At 40.6% G+C, this 16,912-nt stretch overlaps 1 protein-coding gene across 3 annotated transcripts in view; it reads right to left on the bottom strand.

Annotated features, from left to right (window-relative positions):
• The window catches only part of VPS13C (vacuolar protein sorting 13 homolog C), a 196,589-nt gene that overhangs the window by 160,616 nt on the left and 19,061 nt on the right, over nucleotides 1-16,912 (bottom strand). For 2 of the 3 annotated variants that reach the window (XM_059699560.1, XM_059699559.1), the window contains exons 2-5: nucleotides 16,770-16,813; nucleotides 12,434-12,476; nucleotides 10,711-10,806; nucleotides 8,468-8,569 (exon numbers count right to left, since the gene is read on the bottom strand). In XM_059699560.1, coding sequence (XP_059555543.1) covers nucleotides 8,468-8,569; nucleotides 10,711-10,806; nucleotides 12,434-12,476; nucleotides 16,770-16,813 — 285 coding nt within the window. Of the gene's footprint in view, nucleotides 1-1,054; nucleotides 1,118-8,467; nucleotides 8,570-10,710; nucleotides 10,807-12,433; nucleotides 12,477-16,769; nucleotides 16,814-16,912 lie in introns of all 3 variants that reach the window. The other variant, XM_059699561.1, reaches the window with a different exon arrangement.

The following is a 16,912-nucleotide window of genomic DNA, read 5'->3' as shown; positions in this document are numbered from 1 at the left end:
TCCCAGGTTCGATTCTGGTCAAGGGCATGTACCTTGGTTGCAGGCACATCCCCAGTGGGGAGGGTGCAGGAGGCAGCTGATTGGTGTTTCTCTCTCATCGATGTTTCTAACTCTCTATCCCTCTCCCTTCCTCTCTGTAAAAAATCAATAAAATGTATTTAAAAAAAAAAAAAAAAAAAAAAAAAAGACCACTACCCCGGTATGTGCCCTGACCAGGAATCGAACCGTGACCTCCTGGTTCGTAGGTTGATGCTCAACCACTGAGCCAGAACCAGCCAGACTCAATTTACATTATTTCTAATGGGAAAAAATGATTCAGTTTTTAAACAAATAGCTTCTCGAACAGCCTTCCAGATGAATTAAGTTCAAGAAACAAGGTTCCACTGTACAATATTTCTCTTATATGTAGACTCTTATAAAAAAAATAATAATAAAAGAACAAAAAACTCATAGATACAGAAAACATATTGATGGTTGCCATATGGAAGGGGAGTTGGGATGAAATGGGTGAAGGGGTCAAGAGGTATAAACTTCCAGGCATGAAATAAATAAGTCAAGAGGATGTAATGCACAGCATGGTGACTATAGCAAATTTTAAAGTTGCTAAGAAAGTAAATATTAATAGTTCTCTTCAGAAGAAAAATAAAATTTTTGTAACTTCATATGGTAATGGATGGTGACTGGACTTACTGCAGCGATAACTTTGCAGTGGATATAAATGTTGAATCATTATGTTGTACACCTGAAACTAATAGAATGCTGTGTTTCAATTATACTTTAATTTTTTAAAAGTTTGGAAAAAATTTTAAATGTTATCTATAGATCAAATTTCAAGCTTCACAGAGCAGTGGACTGTGTTTGTTTTACCCCATGAACATTCAGCATAACTGTGGAAGGTAGGGGAAAAGAAATGATGGTAAAACAGAAAAACATGAATTACATTTCCATATTTTCTAAAAGATGGCACGTCATTAAATGGGCTCCATTAAAAGCACATGCATGGATAAAAATATAATTTTTATGTAGCTGAATATAATTAACCATGCATACCCACCAGGCTTGATGTCCTTGTAAACAAAGTTTTCCAAGCCATATATGAACTCCCCTGAATGTGCGCCTGCATCCGCATGGCAGCAATAACCAAAATGCAAAGCATTTAAAGACACCTTTAATTTCACATGTAAAACGTCTAAACTTAATTCAAAGAATTAGAAATCATGTAACAGAACAAGTAAAATTCAGTAAAACTATACTTTTTTATAAAAACTGGTATTTCTAAGGTAACATTCAATGACACCATTTTAATTCTTTGAACATACAAACTATTTTCATAATATTAAAACAAAAATTCTTAATAATTAAAATTATAACAATGATTTCAAATTAAGCAAGGTAGACAAATATGAATTATGGCTAATGTCTCATTAAATTACTTGACAAATTTTCAAACAGAGCAAGTCTGTTATTTTGGTTCCCTTTTGACTACCACTTTGGCTATTTTCAGAATAAAATATTTTCATATTTATACAAGTTTAGTCAGCTGAAATTAACTCACTTTACTGTCTGGATCCTTCCTATGAATATAACTAGAATGTACCACCCCCCATTTCCCACCCCCAATCCAGTCTAGACACAGCAAGTTTAACCCTCCTAAAATAGCTCTGATCAGTCAAGTCACTCCCTGAATTTTTAAAGAGAGAAAAATGGGCAAGTTACTGACTCTCCCACTGGCTAGATGAATATCCATACTCACAGTTAAACTTATAGGAGCTAGAGCCAGACTGGATTCAAATTCTAGCTCTATCATTTTCTAGCTGTGTGACATGGAACAAGTTATTTAACTTTCAGCTTTTTCAAATATTAAATGGGAATAATAACAGCTTTTAAATCATAGAGTTATGACTGTTAAATGAGTCAATTCCTGTAAAGTGTTTTGAAGAGTGACTGACAAACAGCAAATGCTCAATAAATGTTAGCTGCTATCATAGTCATTATCATTATCATAGCAGTTAAATATCTTAAAATTTACCTAACCATAGCTTTCTAACTTACCAATAACTACACTCTATCAAACTCCCAAATTCTTAGCTGTTCACATACATGCTCTATACTTTTCCACCATCACTGTCCCCTCTACCTAGAATGCCCTCTCTCCTTTCTCATCCTTTAGACCCAGCTGAAATATTTACCTTCAATGTCTGTATGATCCAGTGGTTCTCAACCTCTGGGTCGCGACCCCTTTGGCGGTCGAACGACCCTTTCACAGGGGTCCCCTAAGACCATCCTGCATATCAGATATTTACATTACGATTCATAACAGCAGCAACATTACAGTTATGAAGTAGCAACGAAAATAATTTTATGGTTGGGTCACAACATGAGGAACTGTATTGAAAGGGCCAGAAGTTTGAGAACCACTGGTCTGATCTCTTTGACTTAGTATATGTCCATTCTGAACTCCTTTAACACTCTATCTGTATTTCTTTGATGGGACCTAACACTTTCTCATATTGATTATTATGCATGTCTTATTTTCCCAGCTACAGTGTAAGGTTGTGGACAGTAGGATCCAGGGATTTTCCAACAATGTGTCGAGCAGACTAGCATCAGACTTCTCAAAAGTACCTGTAAGCTAAAAGGTATTGCTTTCTAAATTCTAACTTTAAACCTAGGATTCTATCTCCTGCCAAATCAAACAAGTGTGGAAGTAAAATACAAAGACTCTCAGACTTGAAAGAATTTTAAAAACTAAATCCAGCGCATCCTTTCTTAAAAGTTATTAGATATGATTCAACAATGAACAAAGTAACAGAAGCCCAAAAAGCAAGAGGCCCAGGAAATATTAATTAAATACAGATGAGGGATGAAGACCAGTCCCCAGATGACAACTGTTTAGCAGGACTAAAAAAACTCCCAGTTCCACTGAAGATCTCCATGAGAAAGAGGGGAAGAGGGGGGGAACCAATAGATGGGTTTGGGCAAGAGGAAATAATGACAGTCATAGAACAGATTTCAAATACCCTGTGAAAAAATCAAACACAAGTTTACATAAAACACCAATAAGCAAATAAAAAAAATTACAAATTCAAGGGGAAAACCAGTTGCGTAAGAAAGAAAATATAATCAGAGTATATCATTTGACCTATGCAGTGACAATACTGTCATAGTAATGTCAATTTTTACTAGTAATTGGCCAAAAATTGTGAAATAACCATATTTTGAAAAAAATGGAGGGGAATTTAAGGTAAAAGGAGATGGTAAGCTCCTTGACTACCATAATAGGAAATCCTAGGTACTGCCTTACATTAAAAACATAGATAGTGGCAGAACGTTAACATTCCTAAAATGATGGTTCCCTCTAAAGAGTGAGTCTAAAGGATAGAGAAGGGTGAAACTGGGGACTAAGATTTTTCATCAGAAGTCTTTTTGGCAAAACTATCCTATCTAATGAAAGAGAAACATGGTAACTGGCGTATGACCGCTACCCTTCCCATTGGCTAATCAGGGCAATATCCAAATTAACTGGCAGCCAAGATGGCAGCCGGCAGCCAGGCAGCTTGAAACTAACATGAGGCTTGCTTGCTTCAGTGACGGAGGACTCCAACGTTCCCCGCCTGCCCCTGCAGGCCTCTGAGCTGCAAGCAACTATGTAACAAATATAGAAGCTAAACAAAACCCCAGAAACCTGCTGGGCTTCAGCCAGCAGGATCGCAACATTGTAAGCAAAGCCCAGAAATCTACTTTCAGCAGTGGAGGCCTAAGAGCTGGAGCCAAGCCTCAAAGCTAAAGCTGGCCCAGAAAAAAAAGAAAAAAGAAAAAAAGGAGCGGTTGGGAGCTTCAGTCACCCCCAGCCTGAAAACAGCCCTCAGCTCCTCACCCAGACTGGCCAGGCACCCCAGTGGGGACCCCCACCCTGAAGGGTGTGTGACCAGCTGCAAACAGCCATCATCCCCTCACCCAGGCTGGCCAGGCACCCCAGTGGGGACCCCCACCCTGATCCAGGACACCCTTCAGGGCAAACCAGCCGGCACCCACCAGGCCTCTACTCTATATAGTAAAAGGGTAATATGCCTCCCAGCACAGGGATCAGCGGAGCCGCGAGGCCTCCTGGCACCGGGATCAGCGTGACAGGGGGCAGCGCCCAAACCCCCTGATCGCCCTGTGGCTCTGTGTGTGACAGGGTGCGGCGCCCCAACCCCCCCCCCCCCCACGGGCCCTGCTCTGTGTGTGACGGGGTAGAGCTATAACCTCCCTATCGGCCCTGCCCTGAGTGTGAGAGTGGCGACACCCCAACCCCCTGATTGGCCCTGCTCTGTGGGTGATAGAGGGCAGTGCCCCAACCCTCTGATCTGCCCTGCTCTGTGTGTGACAGGGTACAAAGCCCCAACCCCCCTGATGGGCCCTGCTCTGTGAGTGACAGGGGGAAATGCCCTAACCCCCTGATTGGCCCTGCTCTGTGCATGACAGGGGGTGGCGCCGCAACCTCCCCATCGACCCTGCCTTGAGTGTGACAGGGGATGGTGCCCCAACCCCCCAATCGGCCCTACCCTGAGCGTGACTGAGGGTGGAATCACAACCTCCGGATCGCCCTGCTCTGTGTATGACAGGGGGCGGTGCCCCAACTCCCCAATCGGCCCTGCTCTGAGCCCGACCAGGGGCTGCACCTAGGGATTGGGCCTGCCCTCTGCCACCCGGGAGCAGGCCTAAGCCAGCAGGTCGTTATCTCCCGAGGGGTCCCAGACTGCGAGAGGGCACAGGCCGGGCTAAGGGACCCCCCTTCCCCCCAAGTGCACAAATTTTTGTGCACCGGTCCTCTAGTCTGATTATAAAGTGTGTTTTATATTACTTTGATAAACTTAACATTTTAAATATAGAATCCACAGCATTTGAGAATTTTTTGACCTCCCAGCCCAGGTGATCAGAGGAGTCGAGAGGCCTCCCAGCCCAGGTGATCAGCAGAGCCGAGAGGCCTCCCGGCCCGTGATCAGCGGAGTCGGAGGCCCCGAGATCAGCGGAGCCAAGAGGCCTCCCAGCCCCGGTGATCAGCGGAGGCGAGAGGCCTCCCAGCCCCGGTGATCAGCTGATCTGAGAGGCCTCCCAGCCCAGGTGATCAGCGGAGCCATGATCGGAGAATCAGGCGCCTTTGCCGCCCTGGCCAGTGATAGCAGGAAGTAGGGGTGGAGCCAGCGATGGGAGCTGGGCACGGTCGAAGCTGGCAGTCCCGGGAGCTAGGGGTCCCTTGCCTGGGCCTAAAGCGGAGCCCACGATCGCAGGGCCGCTGCAGCTGCGGGTCCCTGCTGCCCAAGCCGGACGCCTCGGCCAGAGGCATTAGGCCTGGGCAGGGGCGGAGCCTGCAACCTCTGCCGGAGGCCTCAGGCCTGGTCAAGGGGCCGATCCGGTGATTGGTGATCGGAGGGTGATGAGGGTCAACTCCTCTGGCCGAGGCATCAGGCCTGGGCGGGGGGCTGAGCCGGGGATTGGGGGGATATGATGGTCCCCTTGCCCAGGCCTGAAGCCTGGGTCAGAGGCGTCAGGCTTGGGCGGGGGGTGGAGCAAGCGATCAGAGGGAGATGGGGGTCCCCTGCCAAGGCATGATTCCTGGGCCAGAGGCCTCAGGCCTGGGCGGGGGCCAGAGCCAGTGATCTGGGGGAGGTGGGGGTCCCCTGTCCAAGCCTGACACCTCTGGCGGAGGCATCTGGCCTGGGCAAGGGGCAGAGCCAGCAATCGGAGGGGTCTGGGGGTCCCCTGCCCAGGCCTGATGCCTGGGCCAGAGGCATCAGGCCTGGGCTGGGGGCAGAACCAGTGATGGGGGGAAATGAGGGTCCCCTGCCCAGGCCTGACACCTCTGCCGGAGGCCTCAGGCCTGGTCAAGGGGCCGGTCCGGTGATTGGTGATCGGAGGGTGATGAGGGTCAACTCCTCTGGCCGAGGCATCAGGCCTGGGCGGGGGGCTGAGCCGGGGATTGGGGGGATATGATGGTCCCCTTGCCCAGGCCTGAAGCCTGGGTCAGAGGCGTCAGGCTTGGGCGGGGGGTGGAGCAAGCGATCAGAGGGAGATGGGGGTCCCCTGCCCAGGCATGATTCCTGGGTCAGAGGCCTCAGGCCTGGGCGGGGGCCAGAGCCAGTGATCGGGGGGAGGTGGGGGTCCCCTGTCCAAGCCTGACACCTCTGGCGGAGGCATCTGGCCTGGGCAAGGGGCAGAGCCAGCAATCGGAGGGGTCTGGGGGTCCCCTGCCCAGGCCTGATGCCTGGGCCAGAGGCATCAGGCCTGGGCTGGGGGCAGAACCAGTGATGGGGGGAAATGAGGGTCCCCTGCCCAGGCCTGACACCTCTGCCGGAGGCCTCAGGCCTGGTCAAGGGGCCGATCCGGTGATTGGTGATCGGAGGGTGATGAGGGTCAACTCCTCTGGCCGAGGCATCAGGCCTGGGCGGGGGGCTGAGCCGGGGATTGGGGGGATATGATGGTCCCCTTGCCCAGGCCTGAAGCCTGGGTCAGAGGCGTCAGGCTTGGGCGGGGGGTGGAGCAAGCGATCAGAGGGAGATGGGGGTCCCCTGCCCAGGCATGATTCCTGGGTCAGAGGCCTCAGGCCTGGGCGGGGGCCAGAGCCAGTGATCGGGGGGAGGTGGGGGTCCCCTGTCCAAGCCTGACACCTCTGGCGGAGGCATCTGGCCTGGGCAAGGGGCAGAGCCAGCAATCGGAGGGGTCTGGGGGTCCCCTGCCCAGGCCTGATGCCTGGGCCAGAGGCATCAGGCCTGGGCTGGGGGCAGAACCAGTGATGGGGGGAAATGAGGGTCCCCTGCCCAGGCCTGACGCCTCTGTCAGAGGCGTCAGGCCTGGGCAAGGGGCCGATCCTGCGATTGGAGGGTGATGGGGGTCAACGCCTGAGGGCTCCCAGTATGTGAGAGGGGGCAGGCTGGGCTGAGGGACACTCCCCCCACACACACACCCAGTGCACGGATTTCGTGCACCGGGCCCCTAGTATCAATATATTTACGTATATGTCAATGTACTTATGTACCCAGAAAATATATTTAATCTGAACTGTATCAAAAAAAAATTAAATTCTAATGCTATTCAAGTCTTTCTCCTCATTTTTTATAACACTATTTCCACATATACTAATTAACTAAAACTGAATAAAAAATAATCACAATGCCCTAGCCAGCTTGGCTTAGTGGATAGAGCATTGGCCTGCCGAATTAAGGGTCCCAGGTTCGATTCCAGCCAAGGGCACATGCCTGGGTTGGGGGTTCGTTCCCCAGTAGGGGGTGTGCAGGAGGCAGCCAATCAATGATTCTCTCTTATCATTGATGTTTCTATCCCTCTCTCCTTCTCTCTTCCTCTCTGAAATCAATAAAGAAAAATATTAAAAAAAAAAAGAATAATCACACTGAATTGTCATAATACAAAACCATTCCCACCTTGCTTTATATGGACATAAATGTAATAGAAGTACAGAAAACTGTCATTAGCCAAAACCGGTTTAGCTCGGTGGATAGAGCGTCGGCCTGCGGACTGAAGGGTCCCAGGTTCGATTTCGGTCAAGGGCATGTACCTTGGTTGCAGGCACATCCCCAGTAGGAGGTGTGCAGGAGGCAGCTAGTCGATGTTTCTCTCTCATCGATGTTTCTAACTCTCTATCCCTCTCCCTTCCTCTCTGTAAAAAATCAATAAAAATATATTTAAAAAAAAAAAAAGAAAACTGTCATTAAAATACAGATTCTTAAGCTTAGCAGAAATACAAAATATGCTTACGTATAAAAAAGAAAGGGAAAACATTTTTAGGCTTTTTTATTTCTTCCATTAAGATTGCCTCTATATTTTAAGTATTTTAGTAATTTTGTGTAAAAGAAGCAATAATTATGTATAAAAGAAAACCCTTAAGGCAAAAAGAATTAGAATCACTGAGGGAGAGGGAGAGAGAGAGAGAGAGAAAGAAAGAAACATCAATGATGACAGAGAATCATTGATCGGCTGCCTCCTGCACGCCCCACACTAGGGATCGAGCCCTCAACCCAGGCATATGCCCTAACTGGTAATCAAACCATGACCTCCTGATTCACAGGTCAATGCTCAACCACTGATCCACACCAGTTGGGCATAAAAAAACAAATTTTAATGAGCAAGCTATTTTAAAGATAGATTTCTTATGGATTCCGTTAGATGTCAGCAGCTTAAGCTAAGAAAAGAAATCTTATTATATCCAAAAATTTCTGTTATTTTTAACTCATCAGTTGTCATACCTTTTAAGAGAGACCAAAGAGAAATGTCTTAGCAGTGAGATAAAACAATCACAGAAAAATGTGAGTCATTAAAATATTTATAATCAATATTTTGAGATGATTTTAAAAGAAGATTCTTTCTTTGACACTACAATTTATGAAGGTTTATAAAAGCTTCCTATTTACAGCGCACTGAATATATCTAAAATATAGGTATATCTAAGTTTATCTTAAACTTATAGTACCTTTCTCTGCTGCCTTTTGAAGGGCTTCTTCAATTCGGGATAGCTCTTTCTGTTTAATATCTTGCAAAGACTTTTCTTCTTTTTCAGCATCATATTTAATACCTAAAAATAGTTAATTCCAAAAAAAAAAGAAATGCAATTAATAAATAGGAGAAGTTCAGCCTCATGATTGTGTATGTGTGATGTGTCATTTTTTTTAAGTAAAAGAACAGTCATAGACTTTAGATTAGTTTTACAAAAAGTTTAATGATAAGTGATTTCTATTTATTTACAAACATATCAAAAAGGAAAGGAGGGAAGAATGAAATTAAAAGGAAGGAAAAAAGATATGAAAAATGATAAGTGTGGAAAAGGTGAATAGAAAAGTAAAAGAGAGAAGCAGGGGAAGGGCAGAAAATACATCAGAAAATGTCCAGTTATTATATCTGAGTGGTAAAATTTTAACTACAAAAAACATGCAATATCTAATATCAGCTGATAAGAAGACTTATAGAAAGTAAAAATATGAATCAATATCAACAATCATGAGTATATATATCCTTTTTATCTAGTAATCTCATTTCTGACCATGTATCCTAACAAAAGAATAAAAAAAGGCACTGTAATAGCAAAAACAGCAGGCAGCCCACAATGAAATATCATACAGCCTTTCAAAACTGTCACCATCATCATGAAAACTTAAACATATCAAAGTATATAAAGTAAAAAAGCCAGATCCATGTTGTATATAATGTGATAAATGCTATATCAAATGAAGTATGTATGTGGTAAAGACTGGAAAGCAAAAAGAAAAAAAAATTTGTTGTTTTATGGTTGAGAAAATATAACAATTTTTCCCTAAAATATCCAGACTGTCCTTAACATTATATTGTTCTTATAACTAAAAAAACATTAGTAATGAAAGGTATTACTTAAATAAACACCACTGCTTTAAAACATTCATTAAAATATTAAAATACTATAATTTATAATTTAAGAATTACATACAGTTGTTTTACATACATTTTTGAGAGAATATTCATTCAAAATCAGAAGCAACAAAATGGGGGGAAATTTTTTCCAATATTGAAATCTATAGATCAGTGATGGCAAACCTATGACACCTCTGACACGCGAACTCATTTTTTTGGTTGATTTTTCTTTGTTAAATGGCATTTAAATATATAAAATAAATATCAAAAATATAAGTCTTTGTTTTACTATGGTTGCAAATATCAAAAAATTTCTACATGTGTTTTTATGATTCAATTTATATAAAATATGTAGAAAACACCAATGTGTTAAGACAGAAAGTAGCCAGGGATTTCCTAAGGCGAATGTGATTATAGTAATTAACTTTAAATGGGTAAAAGGGTATTTTTAAGGTCATTAAAGATTGTAGAGCTGGATTTTGTTAATGATTATATAACTCTACAAATTTACCAAGATAATTGAACTTACTACATCAATTGAAGAATTTTATGTGTGTAAACTATATCTCAATAAAAATATTAAAACATAAAAAAAAAAATTTCTATATGTGACACGGCACCAGAGTTAAGTTAGGGTTTTTCAAAATGCTAACACGCCAAGCTCAAAAGGTTCGCCATCACTGCTATAGATTAACACATCAGTACATTTTTAAAATCTCACTCATTTCATTCCCCCAGCATAAATCTGCCTAATGCATCTTAACTTAATAGAAAGCCTTAGCTGCAAAATAATTATTCATACAGAACAGAATCAATCTAACAAATGATTTAAATTATTCTTTCCAACAACTAGAGGCCCAGTGCACAGGATTCATGCACTGGTGGTGGGCGTGGCTTGCAGGATTGGCCCACTGTGGGACTGCCGCTCATCCCGGTCAGCAGAGCAGCTGTGGACCCGCCCTCTGAGCTGCTGCTCCTGCTGTGGGAGCACCGCTCATCCTGGTCAGCCAAGCGGCATGCACTGACCACCAGGGGGCAGCTCCTGTGTTGAGCATCTGCCCCCTAGTGGTCAGTGCATGTCATAGCAACTAGTCAACCAGTCATTCTGGTCGTCCCAGTTTGGTTGCTGGGCTTTTATTATATAGGATACAAATGGGGTAATATATATATGTGGGTGTATATGTAAAATGTATGTAGTTATGTGCATATATATGTATATGATTAGTTTATTTAAATTATCTTCTATTTTACTAAACATATAAAATAGTTAACCCAGGTCACATTTCATTTCACTGTGATATTACTGAATGATTACAGACTAAAATAGCATACTTGCTCCAGGAACAACAAGCAGGTATAATCCTTCCAGAGTCGCAACAACTGCTTCTCCATAAAGATTCTTCCAAGGAATCTTCAAAGTTAATTTATCTGAAGAAACATAATTTCAAATTTAAATTCTTATTTGGCTGCTCAAAAAGATAAACATTTCTCACTTTCCATTAAGAGGAAAAAGTATAACAAGACCATTCATGCATATAGTAAGTATATCATTCAGGAAAAAAAAATGAAAAAATTTCAACATTAAAGTTTACAAAGATCTTTTCCATATTATATTACTTTTAGAAGGGACTATTCACATTATGCTTTATACTTTTCAAACTTTGGTAACTATTATTTTATTTAATATTCCAATTGTAAGAAGAATGAGGCAGCTATTACTTCAATTCTTTAGAAAAAAAAAAAAAAGAAAGAAGAAAGGAAGGAAACTCAGTGCCCGAGTTAATTGCCTAAGACCACCAAAGTCATCAGTGAGGATGCTAGAACCAGACATTTCTCATAGCACTGTTTTTTTCTGATACATTTTCTCAGGCAAGGGAAACAAAAGAAAAACAAAGAAATGGGACTACCTCAAACTAAAAAGTTTTTGCACAGCAAAGAAAACATCAACAAAACAAAAGGGGAACCCACAGTATGGGAGAACATATTTGCCAATGATTCATCTGATAAGGGGTTAATTTTCAAAAGAACTAATACAACTCAATACCAGAGAAACAAACAATCCAATTTAAAAAATGGGCAAAGGACCTAAATAAACACTTCTCCAAAGAAGACATATGGATGGTCAATGGACATGAAAAAATGCTCAAGGTCACTAATCATCACAGCGATATAAATTATAATTACAATGAGGTATCACCTCACACCTGTCAGCATAGCTACTATCAATAAATCAACAAACAAGTGCTGGTGAGGATGTGGGAAAAAGAGAACACTTGTGCACTGTTGGTAGGAATGCAGACTGGTGCAGCAACTGTGGAAAGCAGTATGGTGTTACCAAAAAAAATTCAAACTCCCTTATCACCCAGCTATTCCACTTCTGGGAATTTATCCAAAGAAACCCGAAACACTAATTCAAAAAAATATATGCACCCCTATGTTCATTGCAGCTTTATTTACAATAGCCAAGATACGAAAGTAGCCAGTAGATGAGTGGATAAAAAAGCTGTGGTACATTTACACAATGAAATACTACTGGGCCATGAAAAAGAAGGAAATCTTACCCTTGTGTCAACATGAATAGACTTGGAGAGTATTATGCTAAGTGAAATAAGCCAGTCAGAGAAAGACAAGTATCATGTGATTTCACTCATATATGGAATCTAATGAACAAAATAGACTAACAAGCAAAATAGAAATAGATTCATAGATAAAGTACAGGCTGACAGCTGTCAGGGTGAGGAGATTAGGGGTTAGGAGGCTGGGTGGGAGGGACAGAGCAAAAAAAGATGGATAAATACATAAAAATTGTTTTCAAAATATCCTTCCATTTTAGAGGGTAAATCTCTAGCCTACTGTTAAAATCTTCAAAGTATATATGTATTACCACATAATATATATTAGGTTAAGAACTACAAAAGCTCTCATCAACATAACCAAAAAAACTCTCACATTTTTATTCAAAATTTAAAAAAAAAAGATGTTTTAGATTAAATAACACAGGAAAAATAAAACTAAAAGGACTAAAAATAAGTCAAATGAAGAGTGAAGTGCTTACCAATTTGGCCAGCTTTGACTTTAAAAGGAACATCCAATTCACTCTACAGAGAAGAAAAAAATTTAAAAGACATCTTAAATTATTAAAGCTCTCCAGAAAAATCACCTCTGTATCATTGCTTAAATACACACCATCTCTAAGGAAAAACATGAAATAAATGTTCTATATTTAAATAACTCATAAAGGCTGTTTTATGGCTGAAACAAATAGTTTTTATTAACTTAAACTTTGATTTTGAAGAAAGAATTCATGAGAAAAAAAATTATAAATAGAAACAATAGAAAAAGAGTTCGTAGTTAAAGAAAGCAATTAAGTTATCTAATTGTTTTAATAAACCAAACCAAGCCAGATGGAAATTTCATAAACTCTTAAAATAATAGATGAACACTGTTTATCTGAAATACCAGAATAGGAAGAATTCTTTCACATAAATAAGTTAAAAAAAATAACCAATTCTCTCTCAAATAAGATATTTAATAAATGAATAAATAAAAAAACCTTAAAAGGAAAGGCAGATTCCCAGGATAGTGTTTACCAAATTAGCATTTACATTAGATTACTGACAATTACCAGTCAATAATAATAAACTTTCACTTTCTAGATTCCAAACCACTGGAAAGTACAAATAACTTTCTTATGCACAGAGTACTAAATAATAACTGATATTCACAATGATCACTTGAGTTCTTATAATTATTAAAAATTGAACCAATGACAGTAGCCTTTCTGTTAGATATACCTTAGTATATGCTAATACGGTGGAACCTCAGTTCTCAAACTTAATTCATGCCAGAAGGCTGTTTGAGAAGTAATTTATTCAAAAATTGAATCATTCTTTCCCATTAGAAATAATGTACATTGAATTAATTCATTCCAGATCCTCGAATGATTCCATTTTAACCTTTCTTAAATACATCTTTCTTAAATACATCTCTAATGTACTGTTAAATCTATAAACAAACACTTCTTTTCTTAAATTTAACAAATCATCCACTGCTAGCCTTAAGCAAATCACTTTCAGCACTAATTCTAGGGGTGTCTTTCAGGAAGTCAGTACACAGCATCTTCTCTTGCTGTCACTGGCTAACTGCTTTTTGTTTATCCCAATCAACAACAATTTTCTACCTCTTCAATCGCCTGTAATCATGGTTTCTTTCATACCATTAGCAATGTTAGCACTCTTTTTTTTAATATGTTTTATTGATTTTTTTTATATATTTTATTGATTTTTTACAGAGAGGAAGGGAGAGAGACAGAGAGTTAGAAACATCGATGGGAGAGAAACATCGATCAGCCGCCTCCTGCACATCCCCCACTGGGGATGTGCCCGCAACCCAGGTACATGCCCTTGACCAGAATCGAACCTGGGACCCCTCAGTCTGCAGGCCGACGCTCTATCCACTGAGCCAAACCGGTTTCGGCTGTTTTATTGATTTTTTACAGAGAGGAAGGGAGAGGGATAGAGAGTTAGAAACATCGATCAGTTGCCTCCTGCACACCTCTTACTGGGTATGTGCCCGCAACCAAGGTACATGGCCTTGACTGGGATTGAACCTGGAACCTTTCAGTCCGCAGGCCAAAGCTCTATCCACTGAGCCAAACCGGCACTCTTGATGGCCTCTTTATGTTTTAAAATTGTGCTAATTGTCCATTTCACCAGCAACAAAAGTAAACACACACACACACACACACACACACACACACACACACACACCCTATATTCACAGCACAAATTCCTGAGATCTTAGCGTATGACTCAGATGCATTCTCTCCTTTGTCTGTGGCCTGAGAGATGCTTTTTGTCATGCTGATGTATCAGCATGAAAGGGCTGTCAGGTAGAAAACTGGAGCTTGTTCAACAACCTAGACATTTTTTCTGTGAACAACTTGGTCGAGAACCTAATTGTTCCAGATGGGAGACGTTCAAGAACTGAAGTTTATCTGTACTATCAAAATCTGGCGAATGAGCCCTAGCTGGTTTGACTCAGTGGATAGAGCGTTGGCCTTCTGACTGAAGGGTCCCGGGTTTGATTCTGGTCAAGGGCACATGCCTGGGTTGCCAGCTCAATCCCCAGTAGGGGGTGTGCAGGAGGCAGCCAATCAATGATTCTCTCTCATTATTGATGTTTCTATCTCTCTCTCCCTCCAGCTCTGAAATCAATAAAAAAATATATTTTTTTAAATCTGGCAAATGAAATGCAGTACTTTAGTTAACAATTAACTAAAATAATGAATTTACCCGATCTCTGATTGCTCAAGCATTCTAGGTGAACAGGAACTGAACAGAATACTAATAGCTTTCGATAAAAAGTCTCTTTTTTTTTTACAAAAAACAAAATCCTTACTCATGATAAAGGAGCAGCTCTACCCTTGGGGGATAGGGAGAATAAATTTATATGAATTGATATTATAGAGGATACAAACTATAAACTAAACACTTCTAAAAGTGTGGCCTCATGCTCATAGTAATCTCCCTGAAATAATTTCTCACACAAAATAAGTGTAAAGGATCCATATTAAAGCAAAACCTCACCAATATGGTTTATTTGCAATTTAAATTAAGGGAGAATATAAATTACAAAATACTTTATTATATTTAATTACAACCAAAATTCAAATTAAGCTAACACAGAGTTCACATCAATTCTATGTATGTTAGATATATATCCTGTCACCACAACTCTATTTATACTTATTTCCTTCTAAAATAAAGAGAAAAATAAGCTTTAATGCAATCACTAGCAATAGAATCTTAATTTCTAAATTTTGGGATAAATTTTAAAAAGTTGGCCCAGTGATTGAGTGTCAACCTATGAACCAGGAAGTCATGGTCCGATTCCTCATCAGGGCATATGCCCGGGTTGTGGGCTCAATACCCTGTGGCAGTTGTGCAGGAGGCAGTGGATCAATGATTATCATCACTGATGTTTCCACCACTCTCTCCCTCTCCCTTCCTCTCTCTGAAGTCAATAAAAATATTTTTTTAAAGTTGTAGCACCCTATATAAAGGGAGGGAAAGAACATTTAAATGGTTTGAATGCCCACTACTTGCCAGGCTCACTTTCCATCTTACTCAAGCCACAAAGGCAGAGAGATATTACGTTGTTTTATAATACTAACTCCACTTAAAAGATGATTAAACTAATGCTCAAAAAAATTTAGAAACTTGCCACAGGCTCAATTTCCATCTTACTCAAGCCACAAAGGCAGAGAGATATTACGTTGTTTTATAATACTAACTCCACTTAAAAGATGATTAAACTAATGCTCAAAAAAATTTAGAAACTTGCCAAAAGACACACAGCTGGTAAAAGGCAGAGCTAGCACTCAAACCCAGATCTTCCTGACTACAAGGTCCATGCCCTTCCCACTATGCAAAATTAACAAAATGTAATGTTACTCCTTGTGACAGAGTTCTACTCCTAGGATCTTCAATATCCCAAATTTCCCTCGGACCAGTCATGGGAGCATTTAATGCATAATGCTCTCCCTAATAACGCATTTCATCGTGTAGAAATCCAACCAGAAGCCAGACAAAACTTTAAAACATTCAATAGATTAATTAGAAATATGACCTATTAATTAAAGAATAAAATCATTCTTCAGTGATTTCATAAACTCAAATTAAGTCTAATATTTTAGCTAAAGCTTCACAGGGGGGTAGAGAATTGAGAGAATGGGGAGAGTGTTGTTTTGTTTTCAGCTCAATAGTAAATGACACAAACTATTCTCGGGAAGCTAGAGTCTGAAAAAAATCTATTTTACCTCTTTTTTTTATCTTAAAGAGAGAGAAACATCAATCAGTTGCCTCCTGCATGAGCCCCCGACCTGGGACCGAACTGCATCTGGGCATGTTTCCCTGACCAGAAATAGAATCCACCACCTTATGTTGTACAGGATGACACTCCAACCACCAGAACCACACCAGCCAGGGCTATTTTATCCCTTAATATTACCATAATATTATATGGCTGAACTTGAATATATTTCCAAAAATACAATTATTCATTAGATTAAATTGTTAAAAGCAAGGTCTTATTTACCTGAAAAATATGCAAAGATATTTCTGAAGACAAAGGCCTACTACAAAGCTATATAGTCAAATTAGGTCAATGAAAAATATTCTGTTGACAAGAGATACCATTTTGATTGATCATCAGGGGGAAAAGTTCTAAATCTTAATCGCAGATTTTCCTACCGCAAATAATTAAACAAGCAATCCTTCTTTGAGTGACTCAACCACTTTATCTGGCACCTGGTACCAGATACTTACTAACCAAGGGTTTCTAAGAGCTTACCAAATTAAATGAGTAATTAACATAATTAAAAAACTTACCAGAGCATTTTCTTTTATCTTTAGATTATCTAAAGCCACATTACCTTTAAAAAAAGAAGAAAAATATAGTTAATATACTAATAAGTAAAACCTGTCATAAAACCTGTCATATGGCAGTACTAACTACTATACTAAGTGCTAAG

This window comes from Myotis daubentonii, chromosome 1 (genome assembly GCF_963259705.1).
Source record: "Myotis daubentonii chromosome 1, mMyoDau2.1, whole genome shotgun sequence".
Taxonomy (NCBI): domain Eukaryota; kingdom Metazoa; phylum Chordata; class Mammalia; order Chiroptera; family Vespertilionidae; genus Myotis; species Myotis daubentonii.
Note: the sequence above shows the minus strand (reverse complement) of the source record. Positions and strands in the feature narration are given on the sequence as shown.